Genomic DNA, 20,835 nt, shown 5'->3' with positions numbered 1-20,835 from the left:
TGGCAGTATAGTTATTTGCATAAGTGCAATAAGAATCTGTTTTCTTTTGTAACAGGACACAATTGGAGAAACTGGTTATTTTACCAAGACTTTGACTGGAATGGCATACTTTCTTTAAATAATCAAGGTTGACTTATAGAGCCAATAACAGCCCCTAGGGAAATCTGGCCTCATACTCTGTCTACACAGTCCCTGTACAAGGTTCCTGACCTGTGGTAAGAAAAGAATGTCACTTTCTAACAGGCCTAGGAGCCCCAAGTTATCCTGGGACCTCAAGAGGAGAGGAATTTTCCCAGCTCATAGGTATTTGAGGTACAAGACCATGGCTGGGCTCGGCTTTAAAAAAATCTTATCTGAGATTCCCTATGGAACAGAGTTCCACCAAAGCCAATTTTAAAAAGCCTATGTGAAAAATAATCTTGCCGCACTGTATGCAATAATCAGGCCAATTACAATAAGACTAAAGTTCATTTTGTAAACAAATTAGTTCTATTTTGATTTGTTTTTCATAAAAATGGGGACTGGAGAGAGAAAAATTATGCTTCAAAAGAAAAAACTATAGAACACCTGCTGTTAACTGTTCTTGAGTTTTTTTCTGCAGTTTGGACAAAATCCTAAATTCTTTGTGGGCTACAAGTTCCCAAACTAATGCTCCCAGATTTTTACTTTTAAAACTGGGAACTGCACTCCTTATCTTAGAGCTCATCATTTAGCTTATAGTATGCTACTCCCTTAAATGCTGTACTAAAACTATAGATGACAATACTAACGCCTTTAACATGCAACCCTTGGAAGCCCAGCCTGCTCTGTGTGAATATGATCAGACAGTTGCAAAGTGGTTCCACTCCTCTCACCTTGGGGTCAACACCTACCACCACTACGCCCCTGATCAGCAGGAATAAGTTAGAGAAGTCTTCGCCCTTTTTCCATCTTCGTTAGCCAACACCTTAAGATTAAGAGGTATAAAACCTAAAGAGAGGGACTGAAATTGCCACTGCAAAATTACACCTTAGACAGTGAAAGAGACCTGACGTAACCAACTCCATCTTGCTTCTAACCTCCAAGCTCTCCTTGTTCATTCCTAGGCATAGGTTGATCTAACTTTGGGAGGAGCATAGTTTCTAGTTTTTAGTTTAAAAAAAGATAACAGGCCTTTCCCAAAACAAGCCTCTTTCTTGCCTGGGGACTAAACAGCCTTTGTAGGACTAACAAATTAGCCATGAGATTAGAAATTATGGTTTAGGAGTCATGCAGCTGAAGGTGACAAGATTCTGACCCTACCTGAACTGCTCCTAAGAGCAGTGCTTGAGATATTTTGCAGACCCTGCACTTGATGGATCAGGTGGCACTACCCAGATCAATAAACTGGCTCATCTGATCTTGTAGCCCCCACCCAAGAACTGATTCAGCACAAGAAGACAGCTTCTACTCCCTATGATTTCATCAGTGACCTGACCAATCAGCACTCCCAGCTCGCAGGCTTCCCCTACCCACTAAGTTGTCCTTAAAAACCCTGATCCCCAGGCCAGGCATGGTGGCTCACGCCTGTAATCCCCGCACTTTGGGAGGCCAAGGCGGGCAGATCATGAGGTCAGGAGTTTGAGACCAGCCTGGCCAATATGGTGAAACCCCATCTCTACTAAAAATATAAAAATTAGCCGGGCATGGTGGTGTGCGCCTATAGTCCCAGCTACTCAGGAGGCTGAGGAAGAAGAATCAATCGAACCCGGGAGGCGGAGGTTGCAGTGAGCCAAGATCATGCCACTGCACTCCAGCCTGGGTGATAGAGAGAGACTCGGTCTCAAAACAAACAAACAAAAAACTCTGATCCCCAAATGCTGGGGAAGACTGACTTGAATAATAATAAAACTCTGAAGTCCTGAAAAAAAAAAAACTTGTCTTTTTAATTCAAAAACATTTTAGTTAAAACATAATTTTCCCCTAAATTGCCCCATGATATCTTTTTTATAATCAGTTTTAATTTTTATCAAATTAACACAAAGGGACTTCCAAAAGTTCATGGAAAATGGAACTAAAAGATAAAAACAAAAAATATAAACTTTATTTTTTAACATAAGCTCCATCAAGATCAAGACATTTCTATAAACCATGATACCAGCCACATAGTCCATCCCTAAAGAATCGAGGGTCCTGGAAATTTAACCATGTCAATGCAGTCTTTTTTTACATTATTAACTCAAGAAAAATGGGTACCTTTTAACAGATTTTTTTAAGGAAACAAAAAGAAATCAGAAAAAGCCAAATCAGGACGGGCGTGGTGGCTCACACCTGTAATCCCAGCACTTTGGGAGGCCAAGGCCGGTTGATCACCAGGTCAGGAGATCGAGACCATCCTGGCTAACACGGTGAAACCCCGTCTCTACTAAAAATACAAAAAATTAGCTGGGCGTGGTGGCGGGCACCTGTAGTCCCAGCTACTCAGGAGGCTGAGGCAGGAGAATGGTGTGAACCTGGGAGGCGGAGCTTGCAGTCAGCCAAGATCGCGCCACTGCATGCCAGCCCATGCAACAGAGCAGACTCTGTCTCACAAAAAAAAAAAAGAAAAGAAAAAAAGGAAAAAAAGCCAAATCAGGACTGTAAGGTGGATGTCTAATGCTTTCCCATCAAAACTCTCACAAAATTGCCTTTGTTTGATGAGAGGTGTAGGAGTATTGCTATGATGGAGATGGACTCTCTTGTGAAGCTTCCTTGGGCATTTTTCTGCTACAGCTTTAGCTAACTTTCTCAAATACTCACCATAAGCAGATGTTATTGTTCTTTGGCCCTCCAGAAAGTCAACAAGCTAAATGTCTTGAGCATCCCAAAAAACTTTGGCATCTTTGCTCTTGACCAATCCACTCTTGCTTTGACTGGACCACTTCCACCTCTTAGTAGCCATTACTTTGATTGTAATTTGTCCTCAGAATCATACTGGTAAAGCCATGTTTCATCTACTATTACAATTCTTCAAAGAAATGCTTCAGGATCTTAATACCATTTGTTTAAAATTTTCATTGAATGCTCTATTCTTACCTGCAGCTAATCTGGGTGCAACAGTTTGGGCACCCACTGAGTGAAAAGTTTGCTCAACTGTAATTTGTCATTCAGAACTCTGTGTGCTGAACCAAGTGAGATGTCTGTGGTGTGGGCTATAAATGTTTCTGCTGTTGTCAGTCCTCTGCAATTCAGGAACAAACAAAATAATTTTTTCTTCATGTACTGACGTGGATGATCTGCCACTAAGGTGTTCAACATTGTTTCATCCATTCTTAAAATGAGTTATCTATTTGTAAGCTGCTGATTTCTTTGGGGCATTGTCCCCATAAAGTATTCATAAGTATCAATGATTTCACTATTCTTCCAACCAAGCTTAACCATAAATTTGATGTGTGTTCTTGCTTCAATTTGAATATTAACAGAATTCATATTGCTGTGATGGGGCACTTTTCAAACTGCTATCTTGTCCTTCTTAGTGCCTCAAATTGGATTCTGCTTAGACACATTATAACAAGTTAGACTGAGTTTATCTGGGGAGAAAGAAAATGTAAAATCCATTCGTAGTTTTTTTTCATAATATGCATTTCCCCAAACGTTTTGTTGTTTTTTTGTTGTCGTTGAGATGGAGTCTCACTGTGTCACCCAGGCTGGAGTACAGTGATGCAATCTAGGCTCACTACAACCTCCACCTCCTGGGTTCAATTGACTCTCCTCCTTCAGCCTCCTGAGTAGCTGGTATTACAGGTGCCCACTACCATGCCCAGCTAATTTTTGTATTTGTAGTAGAGACAGGGTTTTCCAGTGTTGGCCACGCTGGTCTTGAACTCCTGACCTCAAGTGATCTGCCTGCCTAAGCCTCCCAAAGTGCTAGGATTACAGCCATGAGCTACCACACCCAGCCCCATGAACTTTTTTAAGTCCTCTCGTACATCGTTTTTAAAAGTCAAAAAGTTCTACAGAGTATATAAGAAAAATGGTACCTTGCTCTACATCGCCTCACCCCTCAATTGTAAACCCCAGAAGAAATCACTATTAACTCTTCTAGCTTTTCTCCTGACATCTATTGCCATATTTATGAATAAAATATATATTGTGCTTAATGTATTTTGTACACTGTTTATTGATTTCCTATTTGGAAAAGGAAATGTTAACATATACACACATATATTCACACACTTCTTCCATTTTCCTCTCCCTCCCCCATCCACCCAAAAGAGCAACATCAAAATTTTTGGTAAATATTTGGTGTTTGCCTTATGATATGGTTTGGCTTTGTGTCCCCACCCAAATCTCATCTTGAATTGTAATCCCATAATTCCCACATGTCATGGTGGGAGATAATTGAATCACAGGGGAAATTTCCCCCATGCTATTCTCATGATAGTAAGTTCTCATGAGATCTGATGGTTTTATAAAGGGTCTCTGCCTTCATTTTGCTCTCATTCTTCCTCCTGCTGCCATGTAAAGAAGGATGTGTTTGCTTCCCCTTCCGACATGATTGTAAGTTTCCAGAGGCCCCTACCAGCACTGCAGAACTGTGAGTCAATTAAACTTTTCTTTATAAATTACCCAATCTCAGCCAGTTCTTTATAATAGCATGAGAATATACTAATACAGTAAATTGGTAACAGAAGTGGGGTGCTGCTATAAAGATACCCAAAAACAGAGAACCCAGACTAAGATGGCCGAATATGAAAAGCTTCGATCTGCAGCTCCCAGCAAGACCAACGCAGAAGGTGGGTGATTTCTGCATTTCCAACTGAGATACCAGTTCATCTCATTGGGACTGGTTAGACAGTGGGTGCAGACCATGGAGGGTGAGAAGAAGCAGGGTGGGGTGTCACCTCACCCATGAAGTGCAAGGGGCCAGGGACCTCCCTCACCTAGCCAACGGAAGTCATGAGGGACTGTGCTACCAGGTCCAGATACTATGCTTTTCCCATGGTTTTTGCAACCCACAGAACAGGAGAACCTTCATGTGCCTGCACCACCAGGGCTCTGGGTTTCAAGCACAAAACTGGGCAGCTGTTTGGGCAGACACCAAGCTAGCTGCAGGAGTTTTGTTTTTTTTTTTTTCCTAGCCTAGTGACACTTGGAACCCCAGCAAGACAGAACTGTTCACTCCCCTGGAAAGGCAACTGAAGCCAGGGAGCCAAGTGGTCTCACTCAGTGGGTCCTACACCCAGGGAGCCCAGCAAGCTAAGAATCACTGGCTTGAAATTCTCACTGCCAGCATAGCAGTCTGAAGTCAGCTTGGATGATCAGTGCGGGGAGGGGTGTGCACCATTACTGAGGCTTCAGTAGGCGGTTTTCCCCTGAGAGTGTTGAGAAGTTCAGATTGGGCAGAACTCACCACAACACGGCAAAATGGCTATGGCCAGGGTGCCTCTCTAGATTCCTTCTCACTGGGCAGGGCATCTCTGAAGAAAACACAGCAGCCCCAGTCAGGGGCTTGAGGATAAAATTCCCATGTCCCTAGGACAGAACACCTGAGGGAAGGGGTGGTTGTGGGTGCAGTTTCAGCAGACTTAAACATTCCCACCTGCTGGTTCTGAAGAGAGCAGTGGATCTCCCAGGACAACATTTAAGCTCTGCTAAGGGATAGACTGCCTCCTCAAGTGGGTCCCTGACCCCCATGCCTCCTGACTAGGGGGTACCTCCCAGCAGGGATTGACAGACACCTCATACAGTAGAGCTCCAACTGGCATACGGCCGGTGCCCTCTAGGATGAAGCTTCCGGAGGAAGGAGCAGGCAGCAATCTTTGCTGTTCTGCAGCCTCTGCTGGTGATACCCAGGAAAACAGGGTCTGGATTGGACCACCAGAAAACTCCAGTAGATCTGCAGAAGAGGGGCCTGACTGTTAAAAGAAAAACTAACAAACTGAAAGCAACATCAACATCAACATCAACATAAAGGACACCCACCCAAAAAACCACATCCAAAGGTCATTAGCATCAAAGATCAAAGGTAGATAAATCCACAAAGATGAGGAATAACCAGCATAAAAAAGCTGACAATTCCAAAAGCCAGAATATCTATTCTCCTACAAAGGATCGCGGCTCCTCTCCAGCAAGGGCACAAAACAGGATAGAGAATGAGAATGAGTTTGACGAATTGACAGAAGTAGGCTTCAGAAGGTGGGTAACAACAAACTCCTCTGAGCTAAAGAAGCATGTTTTAATGCAATGCAAGGAAGCTAAGAACCTTGATAACAGGTTACAGGAACTGCTAACTAGAATAATCAGTTTAGAGAAGAACATAAATGAACTGATGGAGCTGAAAAACACAGCACGAGAACTTTGTGCAGTATACACAAGTATCAATAGCCAAATCAATCAAGCAGAAGAAAAAATATCAGAGTTTGAAGATCAACTTAATGAAATCAGTCAGGCTTAAAGACAAGATTAGAGAAAACAGAATGAAAAGGAATGAACAAAGCCTCCAAGAAATATGGGACTCTGTGGAAAGACCAAACCTATGATTGATTGGTGTATCTGAAAATGATGAAGAGAATGGAAGCAAAGTTAAAAAAAAAAAAAAATTCACGATATTATCCAGGAGAACTTCCCAAACCTAGCAAGACAGGCCAACATTCAAATTCAGGAAATACAAAGAACATGACTAAGATAATCCTCAAGAAGAGCAACCACAAGACACATAACCATCGGATTCTCCAAGGCTGAAATGAAGGAAAAAATGTTAAGGGCAGCCAGAGAGAAAGGTCAGGTCATCTACAAAGGGAAGCCCATCAGACTAACAGCAGATCTCTCGGCAGAAACTCTACAAGCCAGAACAGAGTGGAAGCCAATATTCAACATTTTAAACAAAAGAACTTTCAACTCAGTATTTCATACCCAGCCAAACTAAGTGTCATAAGTAAAGAAGAAATAAAATTCTTTACAGACAAGCAAATGCTGAGGGATTTTGTCACCACCAGGCATACCTTACAAGAGCTCCTGAAGGAAGCACTAAATATGGAAAGGAAAAACTGGTACCAGCCACTGCAAAAACACATGAAAATATAAAGACCTATGACACTATGCAGAAACTGCATCAACTAATGTGCAAAATAACCAGCAAGCATCATGATGACAGGATCAAATTCACACACAACAGTATTAACCTTAAATGTAAATGGGCCAAATGCCCCAATTAAAAGACACAAACTGGCAAGTTGGATAAAGAATCAAGACCCATTGATGTGCCATATTCAGGAGACCCATCTCACATGCAGAGACATACATAGGCTCAAAATAAAGGGATGGAGGAATATTTACCAAGCACATGGAAAGCAAAAAAAAAAAAAAAAAAATCAGGAGTTGCAATGTTAGTCTCTGATAAAACAGACTTTAAACCAACAAATATCAAAAAAGACAAAGAAGGGCATTACATATTGGTAAAGGGATCAATGCAATAAGAAGAGCTAACTATCCTAAATATATATGCACCCAACTCAGGAGCACCCAGATTCATAAAGCAAGTTCTTAGAGATGTACAAAGAGACTTAGACTCCCACACAATAATAGTGGGAGACTTTACACCCCACTGTCAATATTAGATCAATGAGACAGAAAATTAACAAGGATAATCAGGACTTGAACTCAGCTCTAGATCAAGAGGACCTAATAGACATCTACAGAACTCTCCATCCCAAATCAACAGAATATATATTCTTCTCAGTGCCACATAGCACTTATTCTAAAATTGACCACATAATTGGAAGTAAAACCCTCCTCAGGACATGCAAAAGAATGAAAATCATAACAAACAGTCTCTCAGACCACAGTGCAATCAAATTAGAACTCAGAATTAAGAAACTCACTCAAAACTGCACAACTACATAGAAACTGAACAACCTGCTCCGGAATGACTATGGGGTAAATAACAAAATAAAGTCAGAAATAAATAAGTTCTTTGAAACCAACGAGAACAAAGACACAACGTACCAGAATCTCTGGGACACAGCTAAAGCAGTGTTTTGAGGGAAATTTACAGCACTAAATGCTCACATCAGAAACCAAGAAAAATCTAAAATCAACACCCTAACAACACAATTAAAAGAACTAGAGAAGCAAGAGCAAACAAATTCAAAAGCTAGCAGACGACAAGAAACAACTAAGCTCGGAGAAGAACTGAAGGAGATAGAGAAACGAAAAACCCTTCAAAAAATCATTGAATCCAGAAGGTGGGTTTTTGAAAAGATTAACAAAATAGACCACTAGCAAGACTAATAAAGAAGAAAAGAGAGAAGAATCAAATAGACACAATAAAAAATTAAAGGGGATATCATCACTGATGACATAGAAATACAAAATTCCCTCAGAGAATACTATAAACACCTCTATACAAATAAACTAGAAAATCTTGAAGAAATGGATAAATTCCTGGACACATACACCCTCTCAAGACTAAACTAGGAAGAAGTCAAATCCCTGAATAGACCAATAACAAGTTTTGAAATTGAGGCAGTAATTAAGAGCCTACCAACCAAACAAAGCCCAGGACCAGAGGGATTTGCAGTTGAATTCTACCAGAGGTACAAAGAGGAGCTAGTACCATTCCTTGGTAAACTATTCCAAACAACAGAAAAAGAGGGACTCCTCCCTAACTAATTTTATAGGACAGCATCATCCTGTCACCAAAACATGGCAGAGACACAAAAAAAAAAAAAAAAAAAAGAAAAGAAAATTTCAGGCCAATATCCCTGATGAACATCAATGCAGAAATCCTCAATAAAATACTGGCAAACTGTATCCAGCGGCACATCAAAAAGCTTATCTACCATGATCAAGTCAGCTTCATCCCTGGAATGCACAGCTGGTTCAACATAGGCAAACCAATAAACGTAATCCATCACATAAATGGAACCAATGACAAAAACCACATGATTATCTCAATAGATGCAGAAAAGGTCTTCAATACAATTCAACACTCCTTCATGCTAAAAACACTCAATAAACTAGGTATTGATGGAACATATCTCAAAATAATAAGAACTATTTATGGCAAATCCATAGCCAATATCATACTGAATGGGCAAAAGCTGGAAGCATTCCCTTTGAAAACCAGCACAAGAAAAGGGTGCCTTCTCTCACCACTCCTATTCAACATGATATTAGAAGTTTTGGCCAGAGCAATCAGGCAAGAGAAAGAAATAAAGGGTATTCAAATAGGAGGACAGGAAGTCAAATTGTCTTTGTTTGCAGGTGACATGATTGTGTATTTAGAAAACCCCTCATCTCAGCCCAAAAACTTAAGCTGATAAGCAACTTCAGCAAAGTCTCGGGATACAAAATCAATGTGTAAAAATTACAAGCATTCCTATACACCAATAATAGACAAACAGAGAGCCCAATCATGAGTGAACCACCATTCACAATTGCTACAAAAAGAATAAAATACCTGGGAATACAATTTACAAGGGACGCAAAGGACCTCTTCAAAAAGAACTACAAACCACTGCTCAAGGAAATAAAAGAGGACACAAACAAATGGAAAAAACATTCCATGCTCATGGATAGGAAGAATCAGTATTATGAAAATGGCCATACTGCCCAAAGTAATTTATAGATTCAATGCTATTCCCATCAAGCTACAACTGACTTTCTTCACAGAATTAGAAAATCTACTTGAAATTTCATATGGAATTTTTAAAAAGCCCATATAGCCAAGACAATCCTAAGCAAAAAGAACAAAGCTGGAGACATCATGCTACCTGGCTTCAAATGATACTACAAGGTTACAGTAACCAAAACAACATGACTGGTACCAAAACAGATATATAGAACAATGGATCAGAACAGAGGCCTCAGAAATAACACCACAGGTCTACAACCATCTACAACCATCTGATCTTTGACAAAAACAAGTAAAGAGGAAAGGATTCCCTATTTAATAAATGTCGTTGGGAAAACTGGCTAGTCTTATTCAGAAAATTGAAACTGGATCCCTTCCTTAAATGTTATACAAAAATTAACTCAAGATGGATTAAAGACTTAAACCTAAAACCCAAAACCATAAAAACCCCAGAAGAAAACCTAGGCAATATCATTCAGGACATAGGCATGGGCAAGGACTTCATGACTAAAACACCAAAAGCAATTGCTATAAAAGCCAAAATTGACAAATGGGATCTAATTAAACTAAAGAGGCTCTGCACAGCAAAAGAAACTATCATCAGAGTGAACCGGAAACTTACAGAATGGGAGAAAATTTTTGCAATCTATCCATCTGACAAAGGGCTAATATCCAGAATCTACAAGAAACTTAAATTTACAAGAAAAAAAACAACCCCATCAAAAAGTGGGTGAAGGATATGAACAGACACTTCTCAAAAGAAGACATTTATGTGGCCAACAAACATATGAAAAAAAAAATTCATCATAATGGTCATTAGAGAAGTGCAAATCAAAACCACAATGAGATACCAACTCACACCAGTTAGAATGGTGACCATTAAAAAGTCAAGAAACAACAGATGCTGGAGAGGATATGGAGAAATAGGAACACTTTTACACTGTTGGTGGGAGTCTAAATTAGTTCAACTATTTTGGACAGAGTGGTGATTCCTCAAGGATCTAGAACTAGAAATATCATTTGACCCAGCAATCCCATTACTGGGTGTATACCCAAAGGATTATAAATCATTCTACTATAAAGACATTCACATATATGTTTATTGCAGCACTATTTCCTACAGCAAAAACTTGGAACCAACCCAAATGCTCATCAATGATAGACTGGATAAAGAAAATGTGGCCCATATATGCCATGGAATACTATGCAGCCATAAAAAAGAATGAGTTCATGTCCTTTGCAGGGACATGGATGAAGCTGGAAACCATCATTCTCAGCAAACTAACAACCATCATTCTCAGCAAACTAACACAGGAAGGGAAATCCAAACACCCCATGTTCTCACTCATAATTGGGAGTTGAACAATGAGAACACATGGACACAGGGAGGGGATCATCACACACTGGGGCCTGTTGGGGTATCAGGGGCAAGGGGGCAAGAGCATCAGGACAAACAGCTAATGCATGCGGGGCTTAAAACCTAGACGATGGGATAATAGGTGCAGCAAACCAACATGGCACATGTATACCTACGTAACAAACCTGCACATTCTGCACAAGTATCCCAGAACTTAAAGTAAAACAAAAAAAATAGGCCGGGCGCGGTGGCTCAAGCCTGTAATCCCAGCACTTTGGGAGGCCGAGACGGGCGGATCACGAGGTCAGGAGATCGAGACCATCCTGGCTAACACGGTGAAACCCCGTCTCTACTAAAAAATACAAAAAACTAGCCGGGCGAGGTGGCGGGCGCCTGTAGTCCCAGCTACTCGGGAGGCTGAGGCAGGAGAATGGCGTAAACCCGGGAGGTGGAGCTTGCAGTGAGCTGAGATCCGGCCACTGCACTCCAGCCTGGGTGACAAAGAGAGACTCCGTCTCAATAAATAAATAAATAAATAAATAAATAAATAAATAAATAAATAAAATAAAATAAACAAAGATACCCAAAAATGTGGAATCGAGTTTGGAACTGGGTAACAGGCTGAGGTTGGAACAGTTTGGAGGGCTCAGAAGAAGACAGGAAAATGTGGAATAGTTTGCAACTTCCTGGAGAATTGAAGGACTCAGAAAACTGGAAGATGTGGGAAAGTTTGGAACTTCCTAGAGACTTGTTGAACGCCTTTGACCAAAATTCTGATAGTGATATGGACAATAAAGTCCAGGATGAGGTGGTCTCAGATGGAGATGAGGAATTTGGAGGGAACCGGAATAAAGATTACTCTTGCTTTGCAAAGAGACTGGCAGCATTTTGCCCCTGTCCTAGACATCTGTGGGATTTTGAACTTCAGAGAGATGATTTAGGGTTTCTGGTGGAAGAAATTTCTAAGCAGCAAAGCATTCAAGAGGTGACAGAGCATAAAAGGTTGGAAAATTTGCAGCCTGACAATGCTGTAAAAAAAGAAAAATCAATTTTCTGAACAGACATTCAAGCACACTGCAGAATTTGTGTAAGTAATAGGCAGTCAAATGTTAATCACCAAGACAATGGGAAAAATGTCTCCAGAGCATTCCAGAGACCTTTACTGCAGCCCCTTCTATCACAGACTTGGAGGCCTAAGATGAAAAAATGGTTTTGTAGGCTGGACCCAGGACCCCCGTGCTCTGTGTAGCCTCAGGACACGGTTTCCTGCATCCCAGTTGTTTCAGCTCTAACTATAGCTAAAAGGGGCCAATGTAAAGCTTAAGCCATTGCTTCAGAGGGTGCAAGTCCCAGGCCTTGGCACCTTATAAGTGGTACTGGGCCTGCAGAAGCACAGAAGTCAAGAAATGAGATTTGGAAACCTCCACCTAGATTTTAGAGGATGTATGGAAATGCCTTGGCTTCCAGGCAGAAGTTTGCTGCAGGGGTGGATCCCTAACTGAGAACCACTGCTATGGCAGTGCAGAAGGGAAATGTGGGGTTGGAGCCCACACACAAGGTCCCCACTGAGGCACTGCCTAATGGAGCTGTGAAAAGAGAGCCACCATCCTCCAGACCTCAGAATGGTATCTCCACCAACAGCTTGCACAGGGCACCTGGAAAAGCCACAGACGCTCAACGCCAGCCCAGGAAAGTAGCCTGGAGTGGGGACGTACCCTGCAAAGCCACAGGGGCAGAGCTGCCAAAGGCCATAGGCGTCCACCTCTCGCATCAGCATGACCTGAATCTGAGACATGAAGTCAAAGGGGATCATTTCAGAGCTTGAAGATTTGACTGCCCCACTGGATTTCAGACTTGCATGGGGACTGTTGCCCCTTTGTTTTGGCCAAATTCTCCCATTTGGAATGGGTGTATTTACTCAATGCCTGTACCCACATTGTATCTAGGAAGTAACTAACTTGCTGTTGATTTCACAGGATCATAGGTGGAAGGGACTTGCCTTGTCTCAGATGAGACTTCAGACTTGGACTTTTAGGTTAAAGCTGGGATGAGCTAACATTTTGAGGGACTGCTGGAAAGGGCAGGATTGTGTTTTGAAGTATGAGGACATGAGATTCGGGAGATGCCAGGAGAGGAATGATATGGTTTGGCTTTGTGTCCCCACCCAAATCTCATCTTGAATTGTAATCCTATAAGCTCCACATGTCATGGAAACGACACAGTAGACGTAACTCAATCACAGGGGCAGTTTCCCCCATGCTATTCTCATGATAGTAAGTTCTCACAAGACCTGACGGTTTTATAAGGGGCTTCCCCCTTCATTCAGCTCTCATTCTTCCTGTCACCATGTGAAAAAGGATATGTTTGCTTCCCCTTCTGCCATGTTTGTAAGTTTCCTGAGGACCCCCCACCACAGCACTGCAGAACTGTGAGTCAATTAAACCTCTTTCCTTTATAAATTACCCAGTCTCAGGCAGTTCTTGATAGCAACATGAGAATGAACTAATACACATTGTTATAACTACATAAGTGCAGTGTTTTTATTGCTTACTTTTCAAAAAAAAAAAAAAAAACACACACTATATTTCCTTTCTTTTAAAATGTTTCATTATTCCTGGAGTTGACAATTGCCTTGTTTCCCTACTTGGTTAGTTTCCATAACCCTATAATTATTTCTTAGCAAAATCTTCAAATTAATTAATAAAACTCTTCTATATACATCTACTAGTTCTTTATTTTTCTGGTTTTTTAGAACACTATCCTCCCGCTCTAAGCCAGTTGCTCTTAAGTCTTGCTTCCAATCTTCCTGCAACTTCCCTTCACCTCTCTTCTACATTGCCTTCCTATTTCCTTGTTCTCCTATCATCTTTCTTGGTTTACTCTCACGTTTTGATTAAACTTTTGTCAGGCCTTCCAGAAAAAAATTTCTCAGAAGCAAAATTTTTTGAGACTTTGTATATCTCAAACATCCTAATTCTACCCTCATACTTGATACAGTTTTGCTAGAAATAGAATTCAAAATAAAAAAAAAAAGTTTTCCATTGAAACCTTAAACTTACTGTTCTATTATGTTTTAATTTCACTGTTATGGTTAAAAATTTCATGCCATTCAGTTTTTCTATCTTTAGTACATTACCTTTTTTTTCCTCTCAAATCTTCTAGAATCATCTTTCTTTGCTTCTCTGAAATGATATAATGATGTGCTTGATGTGAGCTATTTTTATTCACTCTTTCAATCTAATAACTCATATCCTTTAATGATATGCCCTGTTTTTATTCTTTGGTGATTTCTCTAGAAATCATAACATGAATATTAAGCATATCAAAGTTTAAGGCTAATCAATATTGTTACCTCAAAGATGAATATATCAATAAGATGGTGAAGCTAAAATTTCAGGGACTCTTACTTGCCCAGTCTCCTTCCAACCCTAGCAAAGCCTCATGTGTTCACTTTGTCACGTATTTTTATAAAATTTGCAAAAATAAGACATTTTAATTGCAGTTGATTAAATTCCCTGTCTCTTTCTACTCTTGCTTACTTTCTCTCACATATTCCCCTAGTATGTTCAAGTGACTGTGGGCATTTTGGGGATGTGGCTAGGGAAACTAAGTTGAGACTACATTTAGTTTAAGCATAGGGGAAATGTTTACATGATTTGCTTCAATATGTATGATTAGTGAGTGGCGGAGCTAGGATTCCAAGGCAGTGCACCTGATCTTAACATTTATTCACTAAATTGTCTTTCAGATGTCAACAGGTCTTTCATTCCTAATGTGAGGGCACGATAGTCTATTCTCATCTAGTTGACACTATTATTTGACATTTTTGCCAATTTCCCACTTTCCTACCTGCTTCTAACATTTTTTCTATCATATTGCTGCCCTAACCTGTATCTTACACTCTGTTCAAACTAAATTTGTGCCATTGTCAAACTATGCCTTTGTTATGCCTTTTCCTCAGTCTAAAATAACTTTGTCCAATGACATTATTCTTAATTCTGTACTTATTAATTCAGAGATTTTTATTAATTTATTTGGCATTAAGTACCGACATCAGTGAAGAAAGTAGAGAACTCCCATGTTCACTAAATAAGACATCAACAGGGAAAGGACTGTCTATGCAATAAATGGTACTGGGATAACAGGCTAGCCATATTTAGAACACTGAGACTGGACCCCTTGCTTTTACCATATACAAAATCAACTCAAGATGGATTAAAAACTTAAACATAAAATGTAAAATTATAAAACTCTAGAAGAAAATCTAGGAAATACCATTCTGGACATAGGCCTTGGCAAAGATCTCGTGACAAAAACTACAAAATGATTGTAGGTTGCGTGCGGTGGCTCACGCCGTAATCACAGCACTTTGTTGAGGAATTTTGTGTCTATGTTCATCAAGGATATTGGCCTGGAGTTTCTTTTTTTCTTGTGTCACTGCCAGGTTTTGGCATCAAAATGATGCTGACCTCAGAGAATAAATTAGGGAAGATTCCCGCCTCAATTTTTTGGAATAGTTTCAGTAGAATTGATACCAGCTCTTTTTTATACATCTGATAGCATTCAGCTATGAATCCATTTGGTCTAAGGTTTTTTCTGGTTGGTAGGTTTTTTGTTACTGATTTAATTTCAGAATTCATATAACATAATTTTGTACATAGTTACTACAGAAAATTTGGAAATTCAGAAAAGTATTTTTTAAATGAAAACAATCATTCATAATTCCTCCACCCAGAAGCAGACACACTTAACATTTTGCATATTTTCTTCCAGATATTTTTCTATATAATAATCTCTTTGTAACCTTAAAAATGTGCTGGCAGAAAATTTTATAAACTGTTTTTTGGCTACATTCTATGTTATAATCGCTTTCTTGTGTCATTAAAAGTTCTTTGTAAACACTCTAGTGGCTACATAATGTTCCATATTAACAGCCTACAATAATTTATTTACTAATTTCTCTATTGTTAGACAATTGAATTATATCTCATTTTATGCTATTTTTGAATAACTTATCTCAATTTCCTACTTCAATAAGAAACTATATAGATGAAAACTGAACATAAAGATAGCTATCACTGGATCTCATAGATAGTCCAGATGCTATGTATCCTTGGGAATCATCATGAGATCTCCCATAATACAGGCTGTAAGGTCTACATTTTGAACTTCTAACTTCAGAACTATATAACAAAGAACTGTTAAGGGTTCTGCATCACATAGAACCCAACCCATGAATTATTTGCATCAAAAAAAAAAAGATCTCATACACAATAGAGATCTCATACACACAATCATTTTGTGTCTTCCTAACAATCAAAGTAAAGGTAAAAATATTAGAAGGGGCTATGTACTAGAGGTTTAAAAGAAAATGGGAACAGAGACACTGTTTAACTGATATCACGTGTGAGTCTAGGACAGCAAGAACTCCAGGGAAGATAACAATCTTACTCCCTGAAATGAATCCCAGAATAAATTGAACCCTAGTCATTAATGCAATTTGGGACTATTATTTAGCAAATAAATCGTTTTTTAACATCTCAAGTTAATTATCTATAAAAGGACTTTTCAAAAAGGAAGATAGAAATAAACTTTTCTTTAAAAAATGAACATTTTTACCTTAACGAGCAAATCTACTGTAAAACAGCAAACACATTGGCCAACTTGTAAAACATTCATTAGTTTTTTAGTATTTACACTTTTACCCAGTAATTCCACTTCTGGGAATTTACCCAATGGATATATTTTTTACATGCAAGTGATTTATGCATAAGATTACTCGTTGCAGCATTTTTTCAATGGTTAAATATAAGAAACAACCTAAATTAACACAAATAGGGAGCTTGTTAAATAAATTATGGTACATTCATAATTTGCAACACAATGCAGAAAATAAAAATGAATGTGGGAAATTTTTCTGTACTAATATGAACGGATCTCCAAGATATACTATGAGGCACAAAAAACAAAGACAGTTTTTATTTTATGTTACCATTTGTGTTAAGGAAAAAAGAAAAAAAAAGGACATATGCTTTAAAAACTTTTCTGAAGGAATCATCAAATAACTAACAATAGTAGTTTTCTTTCTGGGCAGATGGATACAGTATATATCCATATATTTTTTGATATTTCAACCATATTACCGTACTTCCTTTTCAAAAGAATAAATGATTTTTGAAGTATTAAAAATTTCTAAAGTCAGCCAAAGATTTATATAGTTGACATAAGGTCTCAGTGGCATCCATCTAACACAAGGAGTTAAGAAAAACTTACACTGACTGAAATTCGCTTGTCCATGCTCCAGAAGAATGTAGAGTTGAAGAATAAGTTGTGGGCAGCCTTCCAGGTAGGTCTCAAATAGTCTGAGCATGCTCAAATCAGTCACTCTATCTATAACTTCTTTATGTAGATCGATTTGTTCTTCCATGAAGTTAGTAGTATTGCTGTCATACGTAAAAGCTGCATGGTAACCCCTTTTCAAGGCAAACCAATACCTATAAAGTAAACATAAACATTTTTCTTTAGTCTTATATTCTTTATAACATGTCTGTTAATACACATAATAATTTGGGAAAAGGAATATATGGGTTTTTTTTATTATTATACTTTATGTTCTAGGGTACATGTGCACAACGTGCAGGTTTGTTACATATGTATACATGTGCCATGTTGGTGTGCTGCACCCATTAACTCATCATTTACATTAGATATATCTCCTAATGCTATCCCTCCCCCCTCCCCCCACCCCACAACAGGCCCTGGTGTGTGATGTTCCCCTTCCTGTGTCCAAGTGATCTCATTGCTCAATTCCCACCTATGAGTGAGAACATGCGGTGTTTGGTTTTCTCTTCTTGCGATAGTTTGCTGAGAATGATGGTTTCTAGCTGCACCCATGTCCCTACAAAGGACATGAACTCATCCTTTTTTATGGCAGCATAGTATTCCATGGTGTATATGTGCTATATTTTCTTAATCCAGTCTGCCATTGATGGACATTTGGGTTGATTCCAAGTCTTTGCTATTGTGAATAGTGCCACAATAAACATACGTGTGCATGTGTCTTTATAGCAACATGATTTATAATCCTTTGGGTATATACCCAGTAATGGGATGGCTGGGTTAAATGGTATTTCTATTTCTAGATCCCTAAGGAATCACCACACTGTCTTCCACAATGGTTGAACTAGTTTACACTCCCACCAACAGTGTAAAAGTATTCCTATTTCCCCATATCCTCTCTAGCATCTGTTGTTTCCTGAGTTTTAATGATCACCATTCTAACTGGTATAAGATGGTATCTCATTGTGGTTTTGATTTGCATTTCTCTGATGACCAATGATGATGAGCATTTTTTCATGTCTCTCTTGGCTGCATAAATGTCTTCTTTTGAGAAGTGTCTGTTCATATCCTTTGCCCAGTTTTTGATGGGGTTGTTTTTTTCTTGTAAATTTGTCTGTGTTCTTTGTAGGTTCTGGATATTAGGCCTTTGTCAGATGAGTAGATTGCAAAAATTTTCTTCCATTCTTTAGGTTGCCTGTTCACTCTGATTGTAGTTTCTTTTGCTGTGCAGAAGCTCTTTAGTTTAATTAGATCCCATTTGTCAATTTTGGCTTTTGTTGCCATTGCTTTTGGTGTTTTAGACATAAAGTCCTTGCCCATGCCTATGTCCTGAATGGTATTGCCTAGGTTTTCCTCTAGGGTTTTTATGGTTTTAGGTCTAACATTTAAGTCATGAATCCATCTTGAATTAATTTTTGTATAAGGAGTAAGGAAGGGATCCAGTTTCAGCTTTCTACATATGTCTAGCCAGTTTTCCCAGCACCATTTATTAAATAGGGAATCCTTTCCCCATTGCTTGTTTTTGTCAGGTTTGTCAAAGGTTAGATGGTTGTAGATGTGTGGTATTATTTCTGAGGGCTCTGTTCTGTTCCATTGGTCTGTATCTCTGTTTTGGTACCAGTACCATGCTGTTTTGGTTACTGTAGCCTTGTAGTATAGTTTGAAGTCAGGTAGCATGATGCCTCCAGCTTTGTTCTTTTGGCTTAGGATTGTCTTGGCAATGAGGGCTCTTTTTTGGTTCCATATGAACTTTAAAGTAGTTTTTTTCCAATTCTGTGAAGAAAGTCATTGGTAGCTTAATGGGGATGGCATTGAATCTATAAATTACCTTGGGCAGTATGGCCATTTTCACAATATTGATTCTTCCTATCCAAGAGCATGGAATGTTCTTCCATCTGTTTGTGTCCTCTTTTATTTCATTGAGCAGTGGTTTGTAGTTCTCCTTGAAGAGGTCCTTCACATCCCTTGTAAGTTGGATTCCTAGGTATAGGTATTTTATTCTCTTTGAAGCAATTGTGACTGGGAGTTCATTCATGATTTGGATCTCTTTGTTATTGGTGTATAAGAATGCTTGTGATTTTTGCACATTGGTTTTGTATTCTGAGACATTGCTGAAGTTGCTTATCAGCTTGAGGAGATTTTGGGCTGAGATGATGGGATTTTCTAAATATACAATAAAGTCATCTGCAAACAGGGACAATTTGATTTCTTCTTTTCCTAATTGAATACCCTTTATTTCTTTCTCTTGCCTGATTGCCCTGGCCAGAACTTCCAACACTATGTTGAATAGGAGTGGTGAGATAGGGCATCCCTGTCTTGTGCCAGTTTTTAAGAGGAATGCGTCCAGTTTTTGCCCATATTGTATGATATTGACTGTGGGTTTGTCATAAATAGCTCATTACTTTGAGATACATTCCATCAATACCTAGTTTACTGAGAGTTTTTAGCATGAGGGGCTGTTGAATTTTGTCAAAGGCCTTTTCTGCATCTATTGAGATAATCATGTGGTTTTTGTCTTTCGTTCTGTTTATGTGATGGATTATGTTTATTGATTTGCATGTGTTGAACCAGCCTTCCATCCCAGGGATGAAGCCATCCTGATCAAGGTGGATATGGTTTTTGATGTGCTGCTGGATTTGGTTTGCCAGTATTTTATTGAGGATTTTCAAATCGATGTTCATCAAGGATATTCAACAAGGTTCTAAAATTCATCAAGGTCTAAAATTCTCTTTTTTTATTGTGTCTCTCCCAGGCTTTGGTATCAGGATGATGCTGGTCTCATAAAATGAGTTAGGGAGGATTCCCTCTTTTTCTATTGATTGGAATAGTTTCAGAAGGAATGGTACCAGCTCCTCCTTGTACCTCTGGTAGAATTCAGCTGTGAATCCATCTGGTCCTGGACTTTTTTTGGTAGGTAGGCTATTAATTATTGCCTCAATTTCAGAGCCTGCTATTGATCTATTCAGGGACTCAACTTCTTCCTGGTTTAGTCTTGGGAGAGTGTACGTGTCCAGGAATTTATCCATTTCTTCTAGGTTTTCTAGTTTATTTCTGTAGAGGTGTTTATAGTATTCTCTGATGGTAGTTTGTATTTCTGTGGGGTCAGTGGTGATATCCCCTTTATCAGTTTTTATTGCGTCTATTTGATTCTTCTCTCTTTTCTTCTTTATTAGTCTTGCTAGCAGTCTATCAATTTTGTTGATCTTTTCAAAAAACCAGCTCCTGGATTCACTGATTTTTTTTAAGGGTTTTTTGTGTCTCTATCTCCTTCAATTCTGCTCTGATCTTGGTTATTTCTTGCCTTCTGCTAGCTTTTGAATGTGTTTGCTCTTGCTTCTCTAGTTCTTTTAATTGTGATGTTAGGGTGTCAATTTTAGATCTTTCCTGCTTTCTCTTGTGGGCATTCAGTGCTATAAATTTCCCTCTACACACCTCTTTAAATGTGTCCCAGAGATTCTGGTATGTTGTATCTTTGTTCTCACTGGTTTCAAAGAACATCTTTATTTCTGCCCTCATTTCATTATGTACTAGTAGTCATTCAGGAGCAGGTTGTTCAGTTTCCACG

At 39.0% G+C, this 20,835-nt stretch overlaps 1 protein-coding gene across 4 annotated transcripts in view; it reads right to left on the bottom strand.

The window, feature by feature from the left end:
• Window positions 1-20,835, bottom strand: part of XKR9 (XK related 9) — a 64,430-nt gene that overhangs the window by 5,292 nt on the left and 38,303 nt on the right. For all 4 annotated transcript variants that reach the window (XM_025393551.1, XM_025393553.1, XM_025393552.1 and 1 more), the window contains one exon: window positions 17,205-17,425. In XM_025393551.1, coding sequence (XP_025249336.1) covers window positions 17,205-17,425 — 221 coding nt within the window. The remainder of the gene's footprint in view (window positions 1-17,204; window positions 17,426-20,835) is intronic.

The sequence above is a fragment of the Theropithecus gelada genome, chromosome 8 (assembly GCF_003255815.1).
Source record: "Theropithecus gelada isolate Dixy chromosome 8, Tgel_1.0, whole genome shotgun sequence".
Taxonomy (NCBI): domain Eukaryota; kingdom Metazoa; phylum Chordata; class Mammalia; order Primates; family Cercopithecidae; genus Theropithecus; species Theropithecus gelada.
Note: the sequence above shows the minus strand (reverse complement) of the source record. Positions and strands in the feature narration are given on the sequence as shown.